At 54.9% G+C, this 27,044-nt stretch overlaps 1 protein-coding gene across 2 annotated transcripts in view; it reads left to right on the forward strand.

The window, feature by feature from the left end:
- Positions 1-26,214, forward strand: part of HSF1 (heat shock transcription factor 1) — a 73,072-nt gene extending 46,858 nt beyond the window's left edge. Inside the window, exons 6-15 of one of the 2 annotated variants that reach the window (XM_068395740.1) lie at positions 1,006-1,067; positions 2,966-3,062; positions 7,623-7,759; positions 10,189-10,246; positions 10,328-10,422; positions 15,704-15,790; positions 20,145-20,250; positions 20,641-20,706; positions 24,317-24,386; positions 25,514-26,214. In XM_068395740.1, the coding sequence (XP_068251841.1) occupies positions 1,006-1,067; positions 2,966-3,062; positions 7,623-7,759; positions 10,189-10,246; positions 10,328-10,422; positions 15,704-15,790; positions 20,145-20,250; positions 20,641-20,706; positions 24,317-24,386; positions 25,514-25,719 (984 nt within the window). In that variant the 3' untranslated portion in view covers positions 25,720-26,214. Of the gene's footprint in view, positions 1-1,005; positions 1,068-2,965; positions 3,063-7,622; positions 7,760-10,188; positions 10,423-15,703; positions 15,791-20,144; positions 20,251-20,640; positions 20,707-24,316; positions 24,387-25,513 lie in introns of both variants that reach the window. The other variant, XM_068395739.1, reaches the window with a different exon arrangement.
- Positions 26,215-27,044: the final 830 nt, after the last annotated feature.

Genomic DNA, 27,044 nt, shown 5'->3' on the forward strand with positions numbered 1-27,044 from the left:
GAATCAGAGAATCCCAGACTGGTTTGGGTGGGAAGGGACCTTAAAGCCCATCCAGTTCCAGCCCCCTGCCACGGGCAGGGACACCTTCCACCACACCAGGTTGCTCCCAGCCCCATCCAGCCTGGCCTTGAACCCTGCCAGGGAGGGGGCAGCCACAGCTTCTCTGGGCAACCTGGGCCAGGCTCTCACCACCCTCACACCAAAGAATTGCTTCCTCACATCTCATCTCAATCTCCCCTCTTGCAGTTTAAAACCGTTCCCCCTCGTCCTGTCACTCCAGGCCCTTGTAAACAGCCCCTCTCCTGCTTTCCTGTAGCCCCTTCAGGCACTGGAAGGTGCTAGAAGGTCTCTGCGGAGCCTTCTCTTCTCCAGGCTGAACAGCCCCAGCTCTCTCAGCCTGTCTCCAGAGCAGAGGGGCTCCAGCCCTCTGAGCATCTCCGTGGCCTCCTCTGGACTCGCTCCAACAGTTCCGTGTCCTTCTTCTGTTGGGGGCCCCAGAGCTGGACGCAGCACTGCAGGGGGGTCTCATGAGAGCGGAGCAGAGGGGCAGAATCCCCTCCCTCGCCCTGCTGGCCACGCTGCTGGGGATGCAGCCCAGGACACGGGTGGCTTTCTGGGCTGCCAGCGCACGTTGCCGGCTCATGGTGAGCTTCTCGTCACCCATCACCCCCAAGCCCTTCTCCTCAGGGCTGCTCTCCATCCATTCTCCATATAATAATAATTTTGATCACTGTGTTTTCTTGTTACCATGAGATTCTGGAAATCCAGCTGGGAGAGGCTACCTTTGGGCTGGCAGCGTTACGGTGCAGAATTCACTTGGCTGCCACGTACCAGCTTTACCCCCAACCTTCACCTTTGTGCCAAGGGTTGCAGTCATCACTCTGCCCCGTCCCCCTGCGCCCAGCTCTGGCCCTGCTCTGAGCACAGGGTCCCAGAGCTATTTCTGCCCGTGCTTATCCGAGTTCTGTGCACACCATAATGCGGTTTTCCTTTTTTTCTTTACAGCTTATCCAGTTTTTGATTTCATTGGTGCAATCCAACCGTATTCTTGGGGTGAAGAGGAAGATGTAAGTCTGCATTTCTACCTCCAGATAAAGGTTCCCTGTCTGAGAGCATAGAGGATCAGCAGAGTGGGTCCCCCAGATCTCTGTCTTCTGTAGCAGCCTTGCCAGTGGGGTAGGAGTGGACAGCGGTCACTGGGATCATGTGAGCCTTCAAGTACTTGCTCCAGCCACAACCAGCTAACACTGCTATGCGACTGATACCCAGAAGCATTTGTGATCCAGGCCACATCAGCCCGTGCAGAACCTACTTCATAGCTAACCACTGCACTGTGGGAACCGCTGCTGCACCGCGGCGGCACGCACAGTGAGGGCTGGGCGCCTGCACTGCTCAGATAGTCTCGTGGCACTGCCGTGGTATTTCTGTTGTTACACCCAAAGGGAGACGTTGGACCAGCTGGACCGGCCTCCTGCTGCCTTCACAGACTAATCAAGCCTGTCCTCAAACGTGCTGTGGTTTATTTTGCCCCTTCCTAGTTACACAATCCCAGAATCAATGAGGTTGGAAGAGCCCTCTGGGCTCCTCGAGTCCAACCGTTGCCCTGACACCACCATGGCAACTAGACCAGGGCACTAAGTGCCATGGCCAGGCTTTTCTTAAACCCCTCCAGAGATGGTGACTCCACCACCTCCCTGGGCAGCCCCTTCCAATGGCTAATGACCCTTGCTGAGAAGAAATGCTTCCTCATGTCCAACCTGAACCTCCCCTGGCCAAGCTTGAGGCTGTGTCCTCTTGTCCTATCTCTAGTTGCCTGGGAGAAGAGGCCGACTCCCACTTCACTACAACCTCCCTTCAGGTAGTTGTAGACTGCACTAAGGTCACCTCTGAGCCTCCTCTTCTCCAGGCTAAACACCCCCAGCTCCCTCAGCCGTTCCTCGCAGGTCAGACCCTCCAGACCCTTCCCCAGCTTGGTCACCCTCCTCTGGACTCGCTCCAACAGTCGTGCTGGATGACCATTCAGTACTTAAACACCGTAGTGATTAAGAACAATTCCAGGCTCATTTGGTTTGGCCAGTTAATAGTAGCTTGGTTTTGTCCCAGGATTGTGCTGTAGCACAATCACTTGTCCCTCCTCAGCTTTTACAGATGGTTCTCCTCTTGTCTCTCCTCTGACACACCACCAGGCTGAACGGGCCCCGCTCTTCCACCCTCATCCTGTGCCATGGGCTCCTCCTCCACCTGACTTTTTGCACTTGTTCACAGCTGAACTGGCAGATACTCCGTCGTGTGTCTCTTCCTGCCCCCACCTCGTCCCGTGTTGCCTGTCGAATTGCAAGGCTGCCCTTTTGTGTTTGAGCAGTGCCCAGCAGCACCATATGGCAGACAACACCACAGCAGGCTTGATTATTATTAATGAAGATAGTGGTTTATACGGTGATAATGTCCAAGACATGCTGAAATGATTTATCTTTTAAGGAGAAAGAGTTTCTCCACAGTACTCGAGTACATGAAAAGGGCCCCAGAAGTGGTTGTGTCACAGCTGACCACGAGTAATCAATCTTTGGAGCAGGTGACCATGGAGAAGTGAAGCCAAGCAGAGCACTGACAATACAGGCCTGCAGAAGGAGGTGACCAGGGACTATAAAGAAGTCCTCTGAGGCCTGAGGTTTTACATTTCTGCTCAATAGACTTGCAAAATGTAGCCCAGGGGCTGTTCACGGGGGCTCATTGTCTTCCTCTGTGTCGGGGGGCTGCCTGCTCTCCTGCACTGACACAGCCACCCCCGTGGCCACTTGCCCCTCCGAGGCACCCAGACCTGGGGTCGGTTGTGCGTTGGCCCCTCGGGTGGGTGCAAGGACCCGGTTCTGGGGTTGGGGCGGTGGGTTCTGCCGGGGAGAGGTGGTGCCTGAGAGCCGGTGCCGGCAGCGCGGTAACTCCTGTGGTGTTTGGGCATCTTTTGCAGCCCCCTGATGTTGAACGACAGCAGTTCAGCACATTCCATGCCGAAATACAGCCGCCAGTACTCCTTGGAGCACGTCCACGGCTCATCCCCGTACGCAGTAAGTAACGCCGTGCACGCCTGGCCTTGGAGAGGGGGCGAGGACACGGGGAGGGGCCCGTTTGAGGCTCTTCTCCAGCTGGTCTTGTCCAACTGTGTGCTCACAACCTCTTTGTTTTGTTTGGCAAAAGTGTTTTAAGGTGGCAGCTGCGTTCTAGCTTAGCCAACGCGGAGAGAGCTGTGAGCTGGTAATGCTCGATGATAGTTGTGATGGGGCCGAGGATTGGATGGGGCTTGGAGCAACCTGGTCTGGTGGAAGGTGTCCCTGCTCATGGCAGGGGGTTGGAACTGGATGGGCTTTAAGGTCCCTTCCAACCCAAACCAGTCTGGGATTCAGCTTGCAGACCAAGCGAGAAGTTATCTGAATTCCACTGAAAGCAGAGATGGGTTGAAGTGGTGCCTTCTTGCTTAGCCTACATCTGCTGACTTGGTCCATGTTTTGGTTTTGTCACGAACAAAACGCATTGATGTCAGTCAGTCCCTGCTAAACATTCGCTCATATTGCCTAATTAATGCGTGACCATGTATAATTAGCATTAGTCCCTCCAAAGCAGCTGCCTTTCGGTCAGGGAAGGTGCCGTGGGTCAGAGCCTGGCTGAGACACAGGCCTGAAGTAGCAAAGACCCAAGTGATCATAGAATTACAGGCTCGTTTGGGTTGGAAGGGACCTTAAAGCCCATCCAGTCCCAACCCCCTGCCACGGGCAGGGACACCTTCCACCAGACCAGGCTGCTCCAAGCCCCATCCAGCCTGGCCTTGAACCCTGCCAGGGAGGGGGCAGTCACAGCTTCTCTGGGCAACCTGGGCCAGGCTCTCACCACCCTCACACCAAAGAATTTCTTCCTCAGATCTCATCTCAATCTCCCCTCTTGCAGTTTCAAACCGTTCCCCCTCGTCCTGTCACTCCATACCCTTGTCAAAAGCCCCTCTCCCGCTTTCCTGTAGCCCCTTCAGGCACTGGAAGGTGCTAGAAGGTCTCTGCGGAGCCTTCTCTTCTCCAGGCTGAACAGCCCCAGCTCTCTCAGCCTGTCTCCAGAGCAGAGGGGCTCCAGCCCTCTGAGCATCTTTGTGGCCTCCTCTGGACTCGCTCCAACAGCTCGGTGTCCTTCTCATGTTGGGGGATCAGAGCTGAATTGTGTCTGTGGAGGTAGGGAGCAAGGTGGGAAGAAGGAACAAAGCCAACTGGTGCTTATGCACAGAACAATCCCCGATGTAGGGAAGGCTGTGTGGTATTGGCAAAGCCCCATCCAACTTGGCAGTGTTCAAGGCCAGGTTGGATGGGGCTTGGAGCAACCTGGTCTAGTGGAAGGTGTCCCTGCCCGTGGCAGGGGGGTGGAACTGGATGAGTTTAAGTTCCTTTCCAACCCCAAACCATTCTTTGATTCTGTGATTAAAGCCTTGAGATGAGAGAGCAGGCAGTAGCTTTTGAGGTGAAGGTGTCTCCTGCAAGATGGTTTCAATGCATAGTCCAGAAGAAATGAGTTCATAGTTGGATGTGGATGTTGTTCAGACCTTGGCCTCATTGCAATGGGTGAATGCCACGCAGTTACCCGCTGCCTAGCTCATGGTGCACCTCACCTGGGTGCCTGCAGGAGGTGGCCTCACAGTGACACATCCTTCTAGGAGGAGCCTCTGTAGATGTGTGCTCTGGACTGTCCTCCAAACTGCTGCTGGATCCCAGTAAATCCTGAGGTTTGTCTGTGCTTTCCCATCCTTCTCTGCACCTTTTGATGTGCTGCTTCCCAGGGCTGCTCAGTGGCCAGTGGACACAAGGAGTCTTCTCCAAACCCATTAAAGCTGGCCCTGAATCCTCTTCCAGATGAGCTACAGACTTGTTCCCCGGCCTGTGTGCATTGAGTCTGCTCGGCCTCATAAGCCAGAGGAGGGGAGCAGGGTCCCTCATGCTGCTATTTCCATTTTGACCTGAGAGCTGCAGTGTGCCTGCACGTAAACCTGCTGTCATGGCACTGCACGATGCTTTGATGCTGAGATCTTCAAGCCGTGCAGGTCTGAAACTGTGGGTTTGGACTTACTGCAAGGGTTGGAAGACTCAACCCGTACCCTGAGAGCTGAAGAGCCGCCTTCATGGCACGTCCTGAGGGCGAGGTGGCTGGCTCAGCGCTCACTGCTGACAGCAGAGGTGTGACACGGTTGGTGACTGTTTGCTTTTGATCGCCTCAGGCCTGTGCTAATCCACGAAAGCTCGTGTCTTGACATGGTTGTTTTCATTTTAGATGCTCTGTTTCATAGAATCACAGAATCATTTTGGTTGGGAAGGACCTTTAAGATCATCAAGTCCAACTGTTACCCCAGCACTGCCAAGGCCACCACTGACCCATGTCCCTCAGCACCACATCTACACGGCTTTTAAATCCCCCCAGGGATGGGGACTCCACCACTGCCCTGGGCAGCCTGTGCCAGCGCTTGACAACCCTTTCCATGAAGAAATTGTCCCTGATCTCCAACCTAACCCTCCCCTGGCACAACTTGAGGCCGGTTCCTCTCGTCCTGTCGCTTGTTACCTGGGAGAAGAGACCGACCCCCCCTCGCTACACCCTCCTTGCAGGCAGTTGTAGGGAGCGAGAAGGTCTCCCCTCAGCCTCCTTTTCTCCAGGCTAAACCCCCCCAGGTCCCTCAGCCGCTCCCATCACACTTGTGCTCCACACCCTTCCCCACCTTCGTTGCCCTTTTGATCTGGTTCGTATCAGTGTGTGCCCTGGGGAACTGCACCACGTAAATCCAGGGCCTCTCTCTTGGTCTGCGCCTCCCCCGCTCGCTGCCACGGCAAAGCCAGCTGGTGTTTCTTGGCCAAAGCTGTTGCGTGAATCAAAGTTCTTCTTTATCCTGATCCTCTGGCAGTGCTGTGGTCCAGGAGGAAGGCTTTACAGCTGGGAACACAGCTAAGCTTTCGTATCAGCTGCTTGGAGCAAAGGAAAAGCTGTCCCCAATTCCAGGCCACAATCCTGCCCGTGCTGCCCAGGGACATCCTGTTCGGGCCAGCGGGTTCAGGCCGCTGGCTCCTGCCCTCGAGCTGCCCTGCTATGCCAAGGTGATCCTGATGAATGTTTTTAGAACCAAAATAGCTAAATCACGTTAAAGAGCTCTCCTGCAGTGAGACCACCCTCCGTGGCAGCTCTCTGTTCCCCTTCCAGCTCCTGTCTAAGCCTCTGATCTCGTTTTTAGAAGCGCCTTTACTCTTGCACGCAGCAAATACTTACACAGAACCACCGGGAGCTCTTCCAGGTATTATGGGATTGTCCCAGTTATGGGAAATGCAGGTGGACGTCTTTTCTCAGACTTCGGTGTTTATGATTTTCAGCTCCAAACAGAACTGAGAAATGATAGTTGGGGAGTTTTTCAGAGCCAGCTGCCCAGGAGGACGCTGGATCCTGACATGCCATGGTCCCTGCTTTGACAGGGGGAAAGAAAAGTGTGTTTTCACAAGAGAGTTAACATGGTGTAAGACCTTAGTGGGGGTGAGGCATGGGCAGTCCTGACCTTGACATCTTGATGCCTTAAAGGCGTGGAGTGACAGGATGAGGGGGAACGGTTTTAAACTGAGAGAGGAGATTGAGATGAGATCTGAGGAAGCAATTCTTTGGTGTGAGGGTGGTGAGAGCCTGGCCCAGGTGGTTTGGGTGGGAAGGGACCTTAAAGCCCACCCAGTCCCAATCCCCTGCCACAGGCAGGGACACCTTCCACCAGACCAGGTTGCTCCCAGCCGCATCCAACCTGCCCTTGAACCCTGCCAGGGAGGGGGCAGTCACAGCTTCTCTGGCCAACCTGGGTCAGGCTCTCACCACCCTCACAGCAAAGAATTGCTTCCTCACATCTCATCTCAATCTCCCCTCTTGCAGTTTAAAACCGTTCCCCCTCGTCCTGTCACTCCACGCCCTTGTCAAAAGCCCCTCTCCAGCTTTCCTGTAGGCAAATATTTCTCTGCAGGTCAGGACAGACCAGGGTATTCTCCACATCCCTGCTGGTTTTCTGACACCCCTGGGTGCATCTGCTGAGCTGGAGTTTCCTTTGTCTCCTGAACAGACAAACACTGATGCACAACGAAGAGAGGGGATTCAGGTTCACTCAAACGTCTCAATTAATTTGCTCCTTATCAAGACTGATATCAAAATGCAGCCATTTCATGGGCTGTTATAGCATAGAAATCTCTATTTCTTACACCTGTAGATCTCACTCATAAGAATTTCAGTTTTATTTAAGAAAGAGAATGGAGTTTTGGTGGAAGGGGAAGGCTGAAAATCTGGGCTTCTAAAAACCCAAGTGTTGAATGATCCCGAAAAAGAATCCACTCTTTTTACTTTTTAAATTCCATTATTTCCAAGAAAATGAAGTTTACAGAACAAAAGTCCAATTTTATTTTATTTTAGTAGTGCTTTGGGTTGGCACTACTGTATTTCTAGGCGTTGTGTTGAGTCCTGCCTGGGGTGGGTCGGGAGTTTGGGCTGTTGTGACGTGCCTCCTCCCGCTCCATCTCCCCGACGTGGGACAACGTACGGTACCTGCCTGGTGCTTCACACCGCGAATGCTCTGATTGTCATTTCAGGCTTCTTCCCCAGCATATAGTGGCTCCAACCTGTATTCCCCGGATTCTTCAGCCAACTCTGGTCCCATTATCTCCGACGTGACCGAGCTAGCCCAGTCCAGCCCTTCAGCATCTCCCAGCGGCAGCCTCGATGAAAGGTATGCTGGTGCTCTCGTAAAATCTGAAGCTATCTGCAGAGGGAGAACGTGTTTCCCAGTGAGCTGAGCAGTCAAACACCAGTAGAACGTGCCTCTTCTGTTAAGAATCCCCCGTGAGGGACAGCTGGAAAACAGCACAGCCCTTGGAACAGGGGATGTTCAGGGTGTTTGAACTCGATCCCAGAATCAATGATGTTGGAAGAGCCCTCTGGGCTCATCGAGTCCAACCATTGCCCTGACACCACCATGGCAACTAGACCAGGGCACTAAGTGCCATGGCCAGGCTTTTCTTAAACCCCTCCAGAGATGGTGACTCCACCACCTCCCTGGGCAGCCCCTTCCAATGGCTAATGACCCTTGCTGAGCAGAAATGCTTCCTGATGTCCAACCTGAACCTCCCCTGTTGAAGCTTGAGGCTGTGTCCTCTTGTCCTAGCGCTGGTTGCCTGGGAGAAGAGGCCGACTCCCACTGCGCTACAACCTCCCTTCAGGTAGTTGTAGACTGCACTAAGGTCACCTCGGAGCCTCCTCTTCTCCAGGCTAAACACCCCCAGCTCCCTCAGCCGTTCCTCGCAGGTCAGACCCTCCAGACCCTTCCCCAGCTTGGTCACCCTCCTCTGCACTCATTCCAACACCTCAACATCTCTCTTGAAGTGCGGGGCCCAGAACTGGGCACAGGATTCAACTCAATCCCACTTGCCTTAGCAGGACTTCACAGAAAGTTGGACCTGTCCCTCTAGGACAGTCTCATTCAGGACGCCGCTGCCTCAGCAGATTTTTGCTTGGTTGTTGGTTTTGTTCAGCTTTAATTCAGTTTTCCCAACAACAGTCACTCCTCTGCCTGCCCTGTCTAGTGTGAACCTCTCCTGGGGGGTTTCACTGTGTAACTGGCCTCTGCCAACGCCGTTCCACAGCAGTGGAAGCCCCTCGCTGCATCCCTCCCCGTGGCTCTTCAGCCCTTGCTCCCCACATCCCCACTCCCACCAACCCCCACCAGCTCGCAGACTTCCCCACGCAAGAAGGACCCATCTTTCCTTAGCACCTTGTGGTCCCCCAACTCCTTTTTTCTTCCTCTTTAATAGGTTATTCCTGGCGTTGGCACTTCCCCTGAGGTGCTGAATCACCCACAAATGCCATTTATTGCCTTTAATACCCTCTGCCAGGAACACACTCTTAAATATAGACCATATGTTCGCTTAATGGCCCTTTTCTCTGTCTTTTTTTAGTTGCTGTCCTTTCCCGTAGGACTCATTGTGCCTCTTACACCCCCAAATCAGGGAGTTGGGGTGGTAAAATTCGGGCTGACCAAAGGAAAAAAGCCATTTTCCCTTCCCATAAAAACAGCACATCTGAAAATACCGGGGTGCTGGTGTAAAAGCACCGATCCCAGGCTTGGTCTGCACAAAGGAGTCGCTCCGCTGACCTCGTGGGAGCAGTTAAACCACCCCAGGCTCCGGTGTGGTGATGATTGCCTCATACCCGTCTCAGCAGTGACTTAAAAAGGGTGTATATCCACTGTGCTACTTGTGTGTGATTTAGGCTCTGCCCACATCAAAAGCTGGATTGTTTTAACTGTGCTGTTAAATGAAAAATCACACCCTCCTTCCACTAACCTCACCTGTCCAGAGCTGGCTGCGTGGTCCCTGGGCTGAGCAGCCCCACAAACCTTTAGCCACGAGGAATACGCTGAGGCTGCAGTAACAGCACGAGCCGTTGCTGCGTCAGGGGAGCTGATTAGGATCAGAATCAGAGCAGAAATATTTAGGTTCAACCTTTGTAGCTGACTCTGGAGGCTTTGTGTAAAGGCAAGAGCGGTCACGAGGGGGTTTTGCCCTTGTTGTGTGGAAGCAGATCTTGGAAATCGAGAATGAGTCACAGAATAGAATCACAGAAACACAGAATAGAATCACAGAATCATTGAGGTTGGAAAAGACCTTTAAGATCATCGAGTCCAACCGTTAACCCAGCACTGCCAAGGCCACCACTGACCCATGTCCCTCAGCACCACATCTACACGGCTTTTAAATCCCCCCAGGGATGGGGACTCCACCACTGCCCTGGGCAGCCTGTGCCAGCGCTTGACAACCCTTTCCATGAAGAAATTGTCCCTGATCTCCAACCTAAACCTCCCCTGGCACAACTTGAGGCCATTTCCTCTCATCCTATCACTTGTTACTTGGGGAAGAGACCAACCCCCACCTCGCTACACCCTCCTTTTAGGTACTTGTAGACAGCAATAAGGTCTCTCCTGAGCCTCATTTTCTCCAGGCCCCAGGTCCCTCAGCCGCTCCCATCACACTTGTGCTCCAGACCCTTCCCCAGCCCCGTTGCCCTTCTCTGGACTCGCTCCAGCACCTCAAGGTCTTGCTTGTCGTGAGGGGCAATGTGTTAGAGTGAGATTTTGACCCGTTTTCTTTCTGTTTCTCTCAGGAGCAGTCCCGTGGTCCGGATCAAAGAAGAACCCCCCAGTCCCGTCCGCAGCCCCCAGGTAGAGGAGGCCAGCCCAGGGAACCCTCCTGCTGTTGAAACCCCTCTGTCCCCCTCCACGTTCATTGACTCCATCCTGCAGGAGAATGAACCCAGCACTACGACCGCTGCAGCCGGCGACAGCACCACGCAGCCTCAGCCCCAGGAAAAGTGCCTCAGCGTTGCCTGCCTCGACAAGTAAGTGCTGGGCTGAGACCGGACGAGCTCAGCTCTTGCCAGCCACCACCGCTCTGTACAGTTAAGCTTCCAAACCTGCTGGTCACCTGGGCTTCCAGCCAGCGATGTCATTAGCCCAAGGAGCTCACCCGGGGCTCTGAGCAAGTCCCACCCTAAATATTTTGCTCTCCCATTCCTGTCCTGCTCGGAGCAGTGAGTGGCTCCCACCGCCTGACCCCCCACGCAGAATTAAACCCCCTGTGTGGGGGACGAAGCGCGCTGCTGCGAGGGCCACGTGGGCTGCCAAAATAAGAACGGATAAAAACGCCTGTGCTAAAAAAGGGCTCGTTCCAACTGCTCCTCGGCGTGGGAATGAGTCACTGTAGGATCAGCTCTTTCATCTCGGCGCATCGTCCTGGTATAAAAGCTGCTGCGTTGTATTTGCAGTCCAAAGGCAGCTGCCAGGCACACGGCGCAGGCGCCGTCGCTTGCTGGAAGCTTTAATCCCAGTGGGTTTACCTGGAGGGGAGCCCTGGGCAGCGTTCCTCCCCGAGCCTACCTTGATGTCACTAAAGCGTTTGACACGGTCTCCCACCTCATCCTCGCAGCTAAACTGGGGAAGTGTGGTCTGGATGGTTGGGTAGTGAGGTGGGTTGGGAACTGGGTGAAGGAACGAAGCCAGAGAGTGGTGGTCAATGGGACAGAGTCCAGTTGGAGGCCTGTGTCTAGTGGAGTCCCTCAAGGGTCGGTACTGGGACCAGTACTATTGAATATATTCATTAATGACTTGGATGAGGGAATAGAATCACAGAATCAACCAGGTTGGCAGAGCCCTCTGGGCTCATCGAGTCCAACCATTGCCCTGACACCACCATGGCAACTAGACCAGGGCACTAAGTGCCACGTCCAGGCTTTTCTTAAACCCCTCCAGAGGTGGTGACTCCACCACCTCCCTGGGCAGCCCCTTCCAATGGCTAATGACCCTTGCTGAGAAGAAATGCTTCCTCATGTCCAACCTGACCCTCCCCTGGCCAAGCTTGAGGCTGTGTCCTCTTGTCCTGTCGCTGGTTGCCTGGGAGAAGAGGCCGACTCCCACTGCGCTACAACCTCCCTTCAGGTAGTTGTAGACTGCACTAAGTGCACTGTCAGCAAGTTTGCTGGTGACACCAAACTGGGAGGAGTGGCTGACACCCCAGTGCTGCCCTTCAGAGAGACCTGGACAGGCTGGAGAGCTGGGTGGGGAGAAATTTAATGAACTACAACAAGGGCAAGTGTAGAGTCCTGCACCTGGGCAAGAACAACCCCATGGACCAGTACAAGTTGGGGACAGAGCTGTTGGAGAGCAGCGGAGGGGAAAGGGACCTGGGGGTCCTAGTGGACAGCAGGATGACCATGAGCCAGCAATGTGCCCTGGTGGCCAAGAAGGCCAATGGCGTCCTGGGGTGTATTAGAAGGGGTGGGGTCAGCAGGTCGAGAGAGGTTCTCCTCCCCCTCTACTCTGCCCTGGTGAGGCCGCATCTGGAGTATTGTGTCCAGTTCTGGGCCCCTCAGTTCAAGAAGGACAGGGAACTGCTAGAGAGAGTCCAGCGCAGAGCCACGAAGATGATGAAGGGGGTGGAACATCTCCCTTCTGAGGAGAGGCTGAGGGAGCTGGGTCTCTTTAGCTTGGAGAAGAGGAGACTGAGGGGTGACCTCATTAATGTTTATAAATATGGAAAGGGCAAGTGTCATGAGGATGGAGCCAGGCTCTTCTCAGTGACATCCCTTGACAGGACAAGGGGCAATGGGTGCAAGCTGGAGCACAGGAGGTTCCACATAAATATGAGGAAAAACTTCTTTACAGTGAGGGTGACTGAATGCTGGAACAGGCTGCCCAGAGAGGGGGTGGAGTCTCCTTCTCTGGAGACATTCAAAACCCGCCTGGACGCGTTCCTGTGTGACATGATCTGGGTGATCCTGCTCTGGCAGGGGGTTGGACTGGATGATCCTTCGAGGTCCCTTCCAATCCCTGACATTCTGTGATTCTGTGATTCTGAACCTGCCCTGACAGCGTGCACTATGGCACTGTCCCTGTGCTGTCCTCTGCTTGTGCCAGTCCCACCTGCCCTCCAAATTAATACGGGAGGAAGCTTTGCATTAAACTATTTGCCCACCTAGTTCTAGTGATGGCAAATACATTCTTCCACTTGGCCTCTTGACTCACTGGGACACAGCTTGCATCCAAGTTAGGCTGGACTCGGTGGGTGGCAAGCTGAAGGTTGGTGGGTAACTTTTTGTTAGGGAGCAGATGTGTGGTCTTATGTCTTTTATCACCACACAGTGCTCACGGATGCAACTGCAAGCGTTGGGATGGAAAACTAGAAAGTTGTTTGTCCATATCAAGCTGCCAAGAACTTCTCCCTTGAGACCTCAGCCGCGTCTCAGATCTCGGCCACTTCCCCTTCTCCTGGTGTTCTGGGGAAAAGAAGGTATCAGAATGAAGGTCTTCCTTCTAGATGCCAGGACAGACTTTCTGTCCTTAAAGTACAGGAGTAATTTGGAGAAGACACAGTTTCAGGGTCCTGGAAGGCAGCAGAGAGCTCTTTTGGCCAGAAGGCTGCTATGGACTCAGCACCCAAGGTGGTGACAGGGTGACATGGGCACATCAGTGTGAATTCTGTGTTAGCCATCGCTTTTCAGAGCTGTAGCGTCATAGCTCTACGTGGAGAAGGGACAAAACCTGTGGAAAAAGCCCTCTTCCTTTAAACCCAGTGAGTCCAGAGCCAGCTGAAGGCTGCCCCACCACAGCAGGGTCTACAGCCCGTGGGCAGCACGGAAAACATTTGCCCCCTGCCCCTGCGCAGGGCTCCACGCTTCGTCTCAGAAAGCTGCTTAGAACCATTTAAAAGGAAGGGCTTGTGCTTCCTCTTCTCTTGGTGCTCTCTCACCCCTGCGTTCTGCAAGCGACGCTGTGGTTCTCTCATCTATTTGCAGTTCCTTCAGAGGGCATGTCAGAAGGAAGGGGTCCGGCCTGTAGGGATGCCCAGCCGTGCAGAACTGTGTCCACCTCAGCTCCAGGAATCACACAATCCCAGACTGGTTTGGGTGGGAAGGGACCTTAAAGCCCATCCAGTCCCAACCCCCTGCCACGGGCAGGGACACCTTCCACCACACCAGGTTGCTCCCAGCCCCATCCAATCTGGCCTTGAACCCTGCCAGGGAGGGGGCAGCCACAGCTGCTCTGGGCAACCTGGGCCAGGCTCTCACCACCCTCACACCAAAGAATTGCTTCCTCACATCTCATCTCAATCTCCTCTCTCTCAGTTTAAACCCGTTCCCCCTCGTCCTGTCACTCCGTGCCCTTGTCAAAAGCCCCTCTCCCGCTTTCCTGTAGCCCCTTCAGGCACTGGAAGGTGCTAGAAGGTCTCCGCGGAGCCTTCTCTTCTCCAGGCTGAACAGCCCCAGCTCTCTCAGCCTGTCTCCAGAGCAGAGGGGCTCCAGCCCTCGGAGCATCTCCGTGGCCTCCTCTGGACTCGCTCCAGAGGATGCTTCTATGACTTGCTAACGGACGTGCTGGCAGTGAGCTGTCCTACATGGGCAACACGCTGCTTGTCCCATCCCCAGGAGCGTGTCAGACCCTGCTCCAGAGCCTGCTCAGCACCCCGTGCCAAGGCACGCAGCCTCTCCCCGTGCCCTGTCCCACGGGCAGAGCTCACCGCTCGCTCCTCAGGCTCTGGAGCCAAACAAGCTGCGTGTCCTGGCACGCTGTGTGCGCTGCACCAAGGTCGTGACGCTGCACAATGCCCTTTCTCTGAGGCTTCTGTTAAATTCCCACGAGTCTGCTCGTTGTCATGAGATGCAGGTAATAAAGGAGGTGTTTACTGATGGGAGGTGACTTCTCGGTGTGTCAGGGGTGCCCAGACACCGCTCACTTGACCCAGGCACTGACAGCCTGCCAAGAAGTCTCAGCAATCCCTGGTTTTCATCACGTGAAGCATGTTTCAGTTGTTCTCAAATTTATTAGAGAAGAGCAGCCCGCAGGAGCGCAGGTCGCGGCACGCAGTGCCTCTTTGTGAGCCACGCGGGCTGTTATTTCATCTACAAGACATCCTTTGTCCAAGGGAATTTCATTTGACCTGAGAATGACCCACGTGTGACCAACAGCTTTTCAGCAGCCGGTGACGGGACCGAGGTGCAGGCAATAAAAGGGGATGTTTGCATGGAAATGCGTGATGGTGTTGCCCAAACATGATCCACCGTCCAACTGGGAACCTACGGGAGCCACTTTACAAGAGCCAAAGCCCCACTAAATGCTGAAGAACATTGACACCTCCATCGTGAACGTGACGTAGATATTCCATAGAGCAGCAGGTCACTGTATGTGCTCTCCCAGAGCTTCAGCTCCCTGTTAGAGGTGACAGCGGCCGCGGTCCCCGTGTCATGAGCCAGCAGTGTGCCCAGGTGGCCAAGAAGGCCGATGGCATCCTGGCCTCTCTTAGGAATAGTGTGGCCAGCCGGTCTGGGGAAGGGATCATCCCTCTGTGCTCGGCGCTGGTAAGGCCGCACCTTGAATCCTGTGTCCAGTTGTGGGCCCCGCACTTCAAGAAAGATGTTGAGGTGTTGGAGCAAGTCCAGAGAAGGGCAGCCAAGCTGGGGAAGGGTCTGGAGGGTCTGACCTACGAGGAACGGCTGAGGGAGCTGGGGGTGTTTAGCCTGGAGAAGAGGAGGCTCCGAGGTGACCTTAGTGCAGTCTCCAACTACCTGAAGGGAGGTTGTAGTGGGGTGGGAGTCGGCCTCTTCTCCCAGGCAACCAGCGACAGGACAAGAGGACACAGCCTCAAGCTTCGCCACGGGAGGGTCAGGTTGACCATTAGGAAGCATTTCTTCTCAGCAAGGGTCATTAGCCATTGGAAGGGGCTGCCCAGGGAGGTGGTGGAGTCACCACCTCTGGAGGGGTTTAAGAAAAGCCTGGCCATGGCACTTAGTGCCCTGGTCTAGTTGCCATGGTGGTGTCAGGGCAATGGTTGGACTCAAGGAGCCCAGAGGGCTCTTCCAACCTGATTGATTCTGTGATTATTTCTTCTGTCAGTGCCACCCCGCAGGAGCTGACATGAGCAGACCCCCATCAGAAGGGCTGTGCTGTAACGATCCTGCACTGTCTTCACTTGCTTTTACGGGACTGTTTGTGTTCCTGTTGGGTTTTTTGCTCGTTCCACAGCCGATTAACTGTTCTTGCCTTTGAACATAACGAACATTTCCTTCCTGAAAGTGCCTGATTGTGAGTCTTTTGACTCTGGTGTCTTCTTCTGTTTGTGTTTTTCAGTTTGACTCGCGCTTCGCAGATGGCAGAGGTCACTCGTCTTTGCCCCGGTTCCTCCTCTTCCTCGCTTCACTGCAGATCACAGCAAGGGTTAGCATTGCCATAACCCCCCGTCCCCAAGCCGTGCAACTCTGGGCAAGAGAGCAGGGAGCTGTCAGGGCACCCAAGTCAGCTCTCCTGACCTTACAGGCAGTTTAGCAACGAGGAAAAACCTCGCTCGAAAAATTGGCACCGAGGGGCAGAGTTCTTCGCCAACTCAACCCAGCAACTAAAAATATTGAGAGGCCAGCGGAGGCTGAGCTGCTTCTCATCCTTTTAGGTGGTCTTGGCAGGGAAGGGAGGGAAGTCTGCTCTGCTGTTGTCCACGTCGTACCTGGGTTTGATGAATGGAAACTTCAGCCCTGAGAGCTGCTGCTTTGGTAGCTCTTGCCAGCACGACGTTCGCACAGCTCGGTAACGAAGCGTTGCGCTGGGAAGCGGTGGGAGCTCCGGGCTGAAGTTGCCTTTTCTGATGCATTCTCTGGTTTTACCATAATGACAGAACAATGAAACTTCCCCCTGCAAACCTGACTGCGCACCACGATGCTGTTCTGAGAAAGCTTTTCCAGAATAAAAACCATCCCAGATCAGGACGGACTCCATCTAGGCCAGTGTCCTGTCTCCTACAGAGGCTGACAGTGGAAGCCTAGGAGAAACTAGCTGAAGTATTGCCCTTAAATACTTCTAGATGATGTGTGGAGTAATGCAAAAGACAAATGTAATCATTTTACATTTACAGGGAGGGTCAGGTCGGACATCAGGAAGCATTTCTTCTCAGCAAGGGTCATTAGACACTGGAAGGGGCTGCCCAGGGAGGTGGTGGAGTCACCATCTCTGGAGGGGTTGAAGAAAAGCCTGGCCATGGCACTTAGTGCCCTGGTCTAGTTGCCATGGTGGTGTGAGGGCAATGGTTGGACTCGATGGTCCCAGAGGGCTCTTCCAACCTCATTGATTCTGGGATTCTGTAATCTGTCTTGAGTTAAAATGCATTTCTCAGTTAGCATCTTGCCTCCATCAGTCATAGCGAGGATCGCACGGTCAAGGTTTCCCTGGCAGGGCGTTTGGCCCAGCGTGCCCTGGCTCGCTCGCCCAGGGCCACCACGACGTCGGTGTTAAACACGTCTTGCTGCCGGGGAGGCGAGGCAGAGCCACGGAGGGCGGAGCTGTTGAGTAAGAAGGTGCTATTTTTACATCGCTGCTTCTCAGACTGTAAAACAGCCCACCCAGAGCGAGACCACACCACGCAGCCCGGCTGTCATCACTTCATCAGCTGGAAACGCGGGCGGCGAGGCTCTCGCGAGAGCCCGCGCGCCGCGGGGCCGCCCCGGGAGCCGAGGAGGCGGCGCTGGAGGGAGACACGCGGCAGAGCCGGGGGGGCACCGAGCGTGGGGCTGGTCGGTGTGATGGGGAGAGCAGAGCCGGGGCGTGCGCTTAGGACAGGGCTGTTCTTCACCTCTAAAATCTTTCCAGTCCCCCGTTCCCTGCACATCCACGTGCCTGGGGACGGGCAAAGCTCTTCTGTGTCACAGAATCACAGAATGGTTGGGGTGGGAAGGGACCTCTGGAGATCATCCAGCCCAACCCCTGCCCAAGCAGGGTCACCCAGAGCACGTTGCACAGGGTTGCATCCAGGCGGGTTTGAATATCTCCAGAGAAGGAGACTCCCCCCCTCCCTGGGCAGCCTGTGCCAGGGCTCTGGCACCCTCAAAGAAGTTCCTCCTCATATTGAGATGGAACTTCCCATGTTTCAGCTTGTGCCCGTTGCCCCTTGTCCTGTCACTGGGCACCACTGAGAAGAGTTGGCCTCTTCTCCCAGGCAACCAGCGCTAGGACAAGAGGACACAGCCTCAAGCTTGGACAGGGGAGGGTCAGGTTGGCCATCAGGAAGCATTTCTTCTCAGCAAGGGTCATTAGCCATTGGAAGGGGCTGCCCAGGGAGGTGGTGGAGTCCCCATCTCTGGAGGGGTTTAAGAAAAGCCTGGCCATGGCACTTAGTGCCCTGGTCTAGTTGCCATGGTGGTGTGAGGGCAATGGTTGGACTCGATGAGCCCAGAGGTCTCTTCCAACCTGGTAGATTCTGTGATTCTGTGATTTGCGGTATGTTCGTGGATCTAAAAAAGGACTTACAGAGCTCTGCAGCTCCCGCTGCGTGCACGGGAGAGGGAAAGCAGGAACGTGTCCATGGGCTGCGTCTGCAGCCAGCTTTCCTGTGGCCTCAAGCACGCTATTCTCAGGGTGAGGATAGTTGTTGTTCTGGCAGGATGCTGGGTTCTGCTCTTGGCTTTCCGAGCTGCGCCGTGACCTTGCAGCCTCTTGTCGTTTTCTGCAGCGATGACAAAATAGACTTGGATTTTCTGAGCTGCGTGGTGCTGCCGGGGGATGAGAGAGTGGGGAAGCTCTGGAGTGGCAAGTCGGGATGGTTCATGCCGTACCCCTGTGCTCGGCACTGGTGAGGCCGCACCTCAAATCCTGGGTGGAGTTTTGGACCCCTCACGACAAGCAAGACCTTGAGGGGCTGGAGCGAGTCCAGAGAAGGGCAACGGGGCTGGGGAAGGGTCTGGAGCACAAGTGTGATGGGAGCGGCTGAGGGACCTGGGGGGGTTTAGCCTGGAGAAAAGGAGGCTGAGGGGAGACCTTCTGGCCTCAAGTTGCCCCAGGGGAGGGTTAGATTGGAGATGAGGGACAATTTCTTCCTGGAAAGGGTTGTCAAGCGCTGGCACAGGCTGCCCAGGGCAGTGGTGGAGTCCCCATCCCTGGGGGGATTTCAAAGCCGTGTAGATGTGGTGCTGAGGGCCATGGGTCAGTGGTGGCCTTGGCAGTGCTGGGGTAACGGTGGGACTCTGATCTTAAAGCTCCTTCCCAACCCAAACGACTCTGTGATTCTCAATGAGCTGCACTGGCCTGTGGGCAGCTGAGGTGGCCAGGGCCTGGAGGTGCCCGTACCCCCGCAGCCGGGTGTTTGGATGGTCGGATGGTCGGTCTCCCAAAGGGATCGTCGCAGGAATTCTCCTCCGCAGGTTGCTGGTGGCGGTGGCAGTTGAGGGGCCAAACCCCACAGCAGGTACAGACCCTCCAAGAAGAGAAGTGGCTTCCTGGTGATCTTCTAATTCCCGTGAGACTGAAAACTGCAGCTCTGCTGTTTGCCTCGTGCTCGCACACGCCTGCCTGTGCCTCTCTGCCATCTTCATCTTCAGCTGCCAGTGTGGGGTCTACACCGTGAGCACCTTCAGTAGCCAAAAAGAGCCTTTCTAGGACAGAGAACGTGGTGGATTGAACTGAAGACTCTGATAAACTGAACCTGCTGCTGGTGACGGTGCCAAATTCAGGAGCTTTTCAGCAGGACCATGGCTCAGTCCCCAGGCCACTATCAGCCCTCACTGTTCTTCCAGGAGTGCTATCAGAGACCCCTGGAGGCTTTTTGGTAGCACCAAGAGGTTTATATCATCCACTTCTCTTATTCTGAAGCATCAGGGACATCAGTGGAACTAGAGAATAAGAGAAGGTGAGGCCGGTTCCCCGCTGCAGCCCTCGCTGTCCGTCTGCTTTCCAGTTGACCATTCTCCAGAGCTCAACCTCGCAGCCCTACGTCTAAGTCAGACAGAGCCTGGTTTGGACAAGACCCCGTCTTTCAGTCTTTTTAGCTGAGATTAACTACACTTAATCCTCATCCTGGCCTCACTGTTTGCCCGTGAGCAAGCTGTGATGTCGGTGGGAGCTCGGTGCTTCGTCCCCCGCGCAGGTCGGGGAGCAGTGGGAAGGTTTGTTCCCCCAGGTACACGGGAGCAGCTTTAGTTCACTCCGTTCTTGCTCCAAACTCCATCTCCTGACCAACAAATAACGTTTTCCAGTCCAGATGCGAAGGTTTTCTCTGCCTATCAGTGGTCCCCTTGAAACTTTTCCCCCCAAGCAAGCTGTGCAGGGAAGAAGGTTTGTTGCCCACCCTTCATCACGTACCCACAAGCAGGAGGTGACGAGCGGAGAAGGTCCTCGCCTTTGGGCTGAAGAAGGGTCCAAAGCTCCTTAAGGTGAAGGTGCAGCTGCTCCAAGCCCCTCGCCAGCCCACGGTGGGTGGTGTTACCAAGCCCCCCGACCCCAGAGCCTTGCAGAAATCCTGGGGGTCGTAAGAAATTCGCTGTGTCTCGTTCACCCGGGGCGCTCACCCTCGGAGCTCTCGGGAGGAAGAGTCCCAGCAGTGTCTCCAGGCTTGGTGGCGGTGTTAGAGCAGACAACCGAGCTCGCCGGCCACTGGAGCTGGCGTTTGGGCAGAGCCAGGAGTCCCAGCCCCGCTCTCCTGCCCGGGTTGGAGGAGGGTTACAGTCCTTGGGGTGGATAAAGTCCCCCTTAAGTAGCCCAGAACCTGGGAGAGGCTTCGCAGCGCTGATCACCTCCTCTTTCTTTTGCACAGGAATGAACTCAACGACCACCTGGACACCATCGATTCCAACCTGGACAACCTTCAGACGATGCTGACCACGCACGGCTTCAGCGTGGACACGAGCGCGCTCTTGGATGTGAGTATCTCATTAGGATAGACATGAGGAAGCGTTTCTTCTCAGCAAGGGTCATTAGACACTGGAAGGGGCTGCCCAGGGAGGTGGTGGAGTCACCATCTCTGGAGGGTTTAAGACAAGACTGGACATGGCACTTAGTGCCCTGGTCTAGTTGCCATGGTGGTGTCAGGGCAATGGTTGGACTCGATGAGCCCAGAGGGCTCTTCCAACCTCATTGATTCTGGGATTCAGTGATCTTCTCCCTTCCACCCATCCTGTGTGGAGCCGGGCCCCGGCCACGTCCCCGCGTGCGTGTGGCTCGCGGTGGCAGATGGACCACGGCAGCTTCACCCACGAGCTTCCCCCGCGTTCGCTCGCTTTCCCTGCACTAATCCTTCTTTCCTTTGGCAGCTCTTTAGCCCTTCGATGACGGTTACAGACATGAACCTTCCCGACCTGGACAGCAGCCTCGCCAGCGTGAGTAGCTGTTACAAATCCCTCCACGCACGCACGCACGCAGCTGCCGGGGTGAAGCGTGTCCTGCTGGTGCGCAGCAGCGTGATTAAAGGAAGGCTCTGACAGGCTCTGACGAGCGTCCAGGCCGGCCCCAGCCCGAAGGGAGGGGATGTGGGAGCGAGGAGGAACGCGGAGCCGCTGCCGGGGGGGGGAATAATTCAATTAGCGCCGCGGCTTTCTCTGAGCAGCTCCTACGGAGAGCAGGGCTACTTCATCAGTCATCCGCGGTTAATTAGGTGCTGAGGCTTCCAGCTCTCACGTGAGCTCTGCCCCCTGAACGGGGAAGTGCGCTGAAGCCTGGAGAGCTGCATGTGGTTTCCATAAACCCTCCTTCTGCCTCTCTTCAAGTGTCAGGAGGTTTTCTCGACTCCGTCACGTGTGTGTTATTTATTTTATTTACTTGCGTATCACCCCTGCGAAGCACTAACACAGCCCCTCCTCGCCAGTGTCGCCTGATAAAATGATTTTTTCATTAGATAATTGTAATTAGTCAAGCGCAGCGTTTCGTGGCTGCGCTGAGAAGGTGCTCGGAGCAGCGGCGTGGAAGTTACGGTCTAAACTGGAGAGTCCCCGAGCCGTGGAGTAGCTCCTGGTCTGGGGCAGAGCCACGTCCTCCCCGCCCCGGTTCAGGGGCAAATATGTGTGTTGGTATTTGCACAAAATGGAACAACTCTGCCAGAAAAACTGAGAGGGAGACGGAGATAAACCATGGTTGGATGCTGCCACGAGTGCAGGAGAGAGCCTGGTCCAGCGATACAGGAGCAGGAGACCCTCAGCTGGTCTCCAGCCCCTTCTCTCCCCCTCACTGCTCTGATCACAGAAAGCACAAAGGGATCTTGTGTTTTTTTCCCCCAGTGCAGAACAGGAAACATCTTGAAAGCTTTTGCACAACAGGAAAGCCCCAAATCCAGTCTCTTTGCCGGCACCTTGTGGGTCTGCAGGTGATGGTGTGCTCCGTGTTGAAGTTGGCCAAGTCCGGGTCTCTGGGTTTGCTGACTTCATTGAGCAGCTCAGAGTTGGACCCACCACTCTGTGAATGGTCCCTGACTCAAATTCACTGTCGGTTTATATAGAAACTAATAGTCTACAACTACCTGAAGGGAGGTTGTAGTGGAGCAGGAGTCAGCCTCTTCTCCCAGGCAACCAGCAATAGGACAAGAGGACACAGCCTCAAGCTTGGCCAGGGGAGGGTCAGGTTGGACATTAGGAAGCATTTCTTCTCAGCAAGGGTCATTAGCCATTGTAAGGGGCTGCCCAGGGAGGTGGTGGAGTCCCCATCTCTGGAGGGGTTTAAGAAAAGCCTGGCCATGGCACTTAGTGCCCTGGTCTAGTTGCCATGGTGGTGTCAGGGCAATGGTTGGACTCGATGATCCCAGAGGGCTCTTCCAACCTGGTTGATTCTGTGATGATTCTGTAATAAGTAAATTACATCACAAACTTCTCACGAGCTTCTGTTACAAACCCACCATTTCAATTCCTCTCTCTTCCTTCGCCAAGAGCCCACAAAAGTCCATTCTTCTCCCTTGCTCAGCTGATCTTTATCTCCTTGTTCCAGCCAACACCCCATCCTTGATGTTCTTGCTGTGATCAGCGTCCCGTCTTGATCCGGGTTGACCAGAGTCTGGTTCCCACTGCCGGCATCTCCTAAATATTAACCTAAAATAGCTCAAGTCTATTTAGAACCTTATTTTTCTAAGCATCCTATATTCTTTTAAGGTAAAGAAAAGGTTAACCTTAAATCCTTTTTACTAAAATCATCAGAAATTAATACTTGTAGGCCTACTCCTGCCTAGCTACTCATTAAGCTTTGACTGATGATTGGTTCAGATTATACAAAGGTCCATCTTCTGTACACACAGATATTTTACCCTTGAATTTTAAGGGGGCTTCAGGATGTTCTATTAATTACACACCACAACGTAGGCCTAAGCTAAGCGGTTTTCTACCTCTGTAGTCTCATGCTCTTTCGATAAATGCTGATTTTCCAGACAATTCTCTTTTGTTCTACCTAAACTTCTAAGAAACTACTGATTAACTGGCCTGGGGTTTAAGCCAGCCCTGGAGGGGGCTGTACAAGGGCTCAGTGAGCAGCGTTATGGCTGCGATGTGGTTCTCAGACTTTCTGAGCACCTGTGGAATTGTTTCCTGATTAATTTTTATCTAGGCCTAAATTCTTTTGATCTAAACATGAAGCAAAGCAAATCATGTATCTTCTACACTCCGGGGCTGGCTGGGAGGAGGTGTGAGTGCCAGCGTTACGGAGCAGGGAGAGCGTGGGCAGCACCATGTCCCTCTGCACAGGATGAGACCTTGTGGCTTTTCCCTGAGCAAAACAATTTTCCAGTTGTGGGCCCTGTGCTTCAAGAAAGATCTTGAGGTGTTGGAGCGAGTCCAGAGGAGGGCGACCAAGGTGGTGAAGGGTCTGGAGGGTCTGACCTGCGAGGAACGGCTGAGGGAGCTGGGGGTGTTTAGCCTGGAGAAGAGGAGGCTCAGAGGTGACCTTAGTGCAGTCTACAACTACCTGAAGGGAGGGTGTAGTGAAGTGGGAGTCGGCCTCTTCTCCCAGGCAACCAGCGACAGGACAAGAGGACACAGCCTCAAGCTTGGCCAGGGGAGGGTCAGGTTGGACATTAGGAAGCATTTCTTCTCAGCAAGGGTCATTAGCCATTGGAAGGGGCTGCCCAGGGAGGTGGTGGAGTCCCCATCTCTGGAGGGGTTTAAGAAAAGCCTGGCCATGGCACTTAGTGCCCTGGTCTAGTTGCCATGGTGGTGTCAGGGCAATGGTTGGACTCGAGGAGCCCAGAGGGCTCTTCCAACCTCATTGATTCTGTGAGAACTGTTGTACACACGAGCAGCCAAATACCTGCCCCATAAGTTGTTCAACCAAGTGTCCTACTGCCTCGAGGCTGCTGCAGCAGCTGGGGCTAGGGCTGGCTGGGCAGGGGGGGCAGGATGAGGGATTCGTGGGGTTGGGGAGAAGATGAGCAGCGAGGATTCGGTGAGTTAGAAATTAATTCCTTCATGGTGTTGAGCTGAGAGTTACGCCGTAGAAAATCTGGAAGCGGCATTTACTGAAGGAGTTTTAACTGGTGGTGGTTGAAATTCAGAGCTCAGCTCTCCAGCGGTGTTTGGGTCAAGGTCACGGGTGTGTTACCTACAACTGGTGTAACGTGGGGTGGAATATCTCCGTTTTGTTGGGCTTTGTCTTCTGCACCCTACAAAACCCCCCGTGCTGGCTGTAGGTTGAGCTGCAGGGTTCCTACATCGTGGCCAGACGGTCACGTGCCGGGACGTGCAGCTCTCAGGTGCTTTAGTTGCAATAAGACTTTCAATAAATAACAATAAATTAAAAAATTAAAATAAAATGACTCATTATAGGCATGTCCTGAAGGTTTTCCCAGGCATTTTAGCTCCCGAGATGCAGGAAAGCATCGTTGCACCCTCGAGACTGTAAATCACGGTGTTCTTTGTGCGGTGTGTGCGTTGGGTCGGTCCCGAGGTGGGCGCAGCGAGGACCCGCGTGCGTCCAACCCCTGCCATGCCCTTACCGAGCCAACCTCTCTCCCTGCAGATTCAGGATCTCCTTTCGTCCCAGGAGCAGCAGAAACCTACGGAGACAGAGGCCAGCGCAGCGGACACAGGTACCCGGCAGCGTCTCGGCGTGCGGTGACTCAGTAGCACGAGAATTGGATCGTAGAGTAGAATCCCAGACTGGTTTGGGTGGGAAGGGACCTTAAAGCCCATCCAGTCCCAGCCCCCTGCCACAGGCAGGGACACCTTCCACCACACCAGGTTGCTCCCAGCCCCATCCAACCTGCCCTTGAACCCTGCCAGGGAGGGGGCAGCCACAGCTTCTCTGGGCAACCTGGGCCAGGCTCTCACCACCCTCACAGCAAAGAATTGCTTCCTCACATCTCATCTCAGTCTCCCCTCTTGCACTTTAAAACCGTTCCCCCTCGTCCTGTCACTCCAGGCCCTTGTCAAAAGTCCCTCTCCCGCTTTCCTGACGGCCCCCTTCTTGTTCCTGGCTGATGTCCCAAAAGGCCTTGCCCAAGTCCTGGTGTCCCATCGCTTGAGTGGTGAGAAGCCACCTGGTCTGGGGAAGGGATCGTCCCTCTGTCCTTGGCACTGGTGAGGCTGCACCTTGAATCCTGTGTCCAGTTGTGGGCCCCGCACTTCAAGAGAGATGTTGAGGTGTTGGAGCGAGTGCAGAGGAGGGCGACCAAGCTGGGGAAGGGTCTGGAGGGTCTGACCTGCGAGGAACGGCTGAGGGAGCTGGGGGTGTTTAGCCTGGAGAAGAGGAGGCTCAGAGGTGACCTTAGTGCAGTCTACAACTACCTGAAGGGAGGTTGTAGCAGAGTGGGAGTCGGCCTCTTCTCCCAGGCAACCAGCGCTAGGACAAGAGGACACAGCCTCAAGCTTGGCCACGGGAGGGTCAGGTTGGACATGAGGAAGCATTTCTTCTCAGCAAGGGTCATTAGCCATTGGAAGGGGCTGCCCAGGGAGGTGGTGGAGTCACCATCTCTGGAGGGGTTGAAGAAAAGCCTGGCCATGGCACTTAGTGCCCTGGTCTAGTTGCCATGGTGGTGTCAGGGCCATGGTTGGACTCGACGAGCCCAGAGGGCTCTTCCAACCTCATTGATTCTGGGATTCTGTGGGCGCTGCTTTGTGCCAGTAGCGATAGTCGATGTCAGTGGTTTCAGGAGCGAACCCGCGTCCCTCGTTCTTCCTCCGCGGCGCTGCCCTCGTGCCCCCTCTCTCCCCGCAGGGAAGCAGCTGGTTCACTACACGGCCCAGCCCCTCTTCCTGGTGGACTCGAGCGCCGTGGACGTGGGGAGCGGAGACCTGCCCATCTTCTTCGAGCTGGGCGAAGGGCCCTATTTCACGGACGGAGACGAGTACGCGGAAGATCCCACCATCTCCCTCTTGTCGGGGACTGAGCAGGCCAAACCCAAGGACCCGGCGATCTCCTAAAGCCGAGGGCAGGGTGGGAGAGAGGAAGAGAAAACCCGCGCTAAAGGGAAATCCAGCCGTCAGCCTCCTCGCTTCGCACAGACATTGACAGCTCCAAACACCCCCTGGTCCGTGTTCGCTTCCCCCGGCGCCGGGAGGATTTGTGTGTGTGCTTCATGAGGTGTTTTGAAATCTGCTTTAGCTCCCGGCCACCTCCAGCCCGGCGGGGAGCCCCCGGCCCCATCGCCCGGTGACCTGATGGAGAGCAGGAGGAGAGCGTGGCCGGCGCGGAGCAGCCGCCGCGACGTGACGCGTTCGGTTTGGTGCCCCGGGGCGGCAGCCGGGACCCCCCGGCGGGGGCACGGCCGTGGGGTGCCTCTCCCAGGGGTAGCTTTTCTGAGGAAGGGAGTTCCCCCTCCAGCCCTATCCCCTTCCCTCCTCACCCCCGGAGAGGCGGACGCGATGGTTTTTAAAAGAGAAATAAAAAGTTTGCCCATGTGGCGCCGGTGGGTCGGATCCCGTTGTGGTCTCTGCCTTGCGGTCTGATCCCCAGGGGGTGGGGGGGGTCTCCGGGCACCCCCGAGCCCAGCTTGATCTTCTCTTTTTTTTATTTCCTCTTCCTCTGTGTGTTTTTTGTTTCTTTGGTTTTGTTTTCCTTTTTTTTGCTTAGCAGTAAAAATTTGTACATTTACACTTCGGATTGTTAATAGTAAAAACTGTATTTTGAATTTTTACATGAGAGAAGAACCCACTTCTATCTATATATATATAAATATCTCTCTATATATACATACAAATATATATAAAACAAATGCTCTGTCACCTGGTGGCTTTTCTATGCTCCAAAGCTTCATTTTGATCATCCTTTGGGGAAGCGGATGGGATAAAGGCCCTGAAATTGCCCTCGGTGCCCCGGGACGCTGCGGGACAAGGGTCCCAAGGCCCAGAAATTGCCCTTCGTGCCCCGGGACGCTGTGGGCCGAGGGTCCCAAGGCCCAGAAATTCCCCTTGGTGCCCCGGGACGCTGCGGGACGAGGGTCCCGAGGCCCAGAAATTGCCCTTGGTGCCCCGGGACGCTGTGGGACGAGGGTCCCAAGGCCCAGAAATTGCCCTTGGTGCCCCGGGACGCTGCGGGACGAGGGTCCCAATGCCCAGAAATTGCCCTTGGTGCCCCAGGACACTGTGGGGTGAGGGTCCCAATGCCCAGAAATTGCCCTTGGTGCCCCAGGACGAGGGTCCCAATGCCCAGAAATTGCCCTTGGTGCCCCAGGACGCTGTCCCCGCACAACAGTGTCCAGCCCATGGGGTGGGGGACATATGGCACCTGACCCCCCTCTCCTGCTCAG

This window comes from Nyctibius grandis, chromosome 3 (genome assembly GCF_013368605.1).
Source record: "Nyctibius grandis isolate bNycGra1 chromosome 3, bNycGra1.pri, whole genome shotgun sequence".
Taxonomy (NCBI): Eukaryota; Metazoa; Chordata; class Aves; order Nyctibiiformes; family Nyctibiidae; genus Nyctibius; species Nyctibius grandis.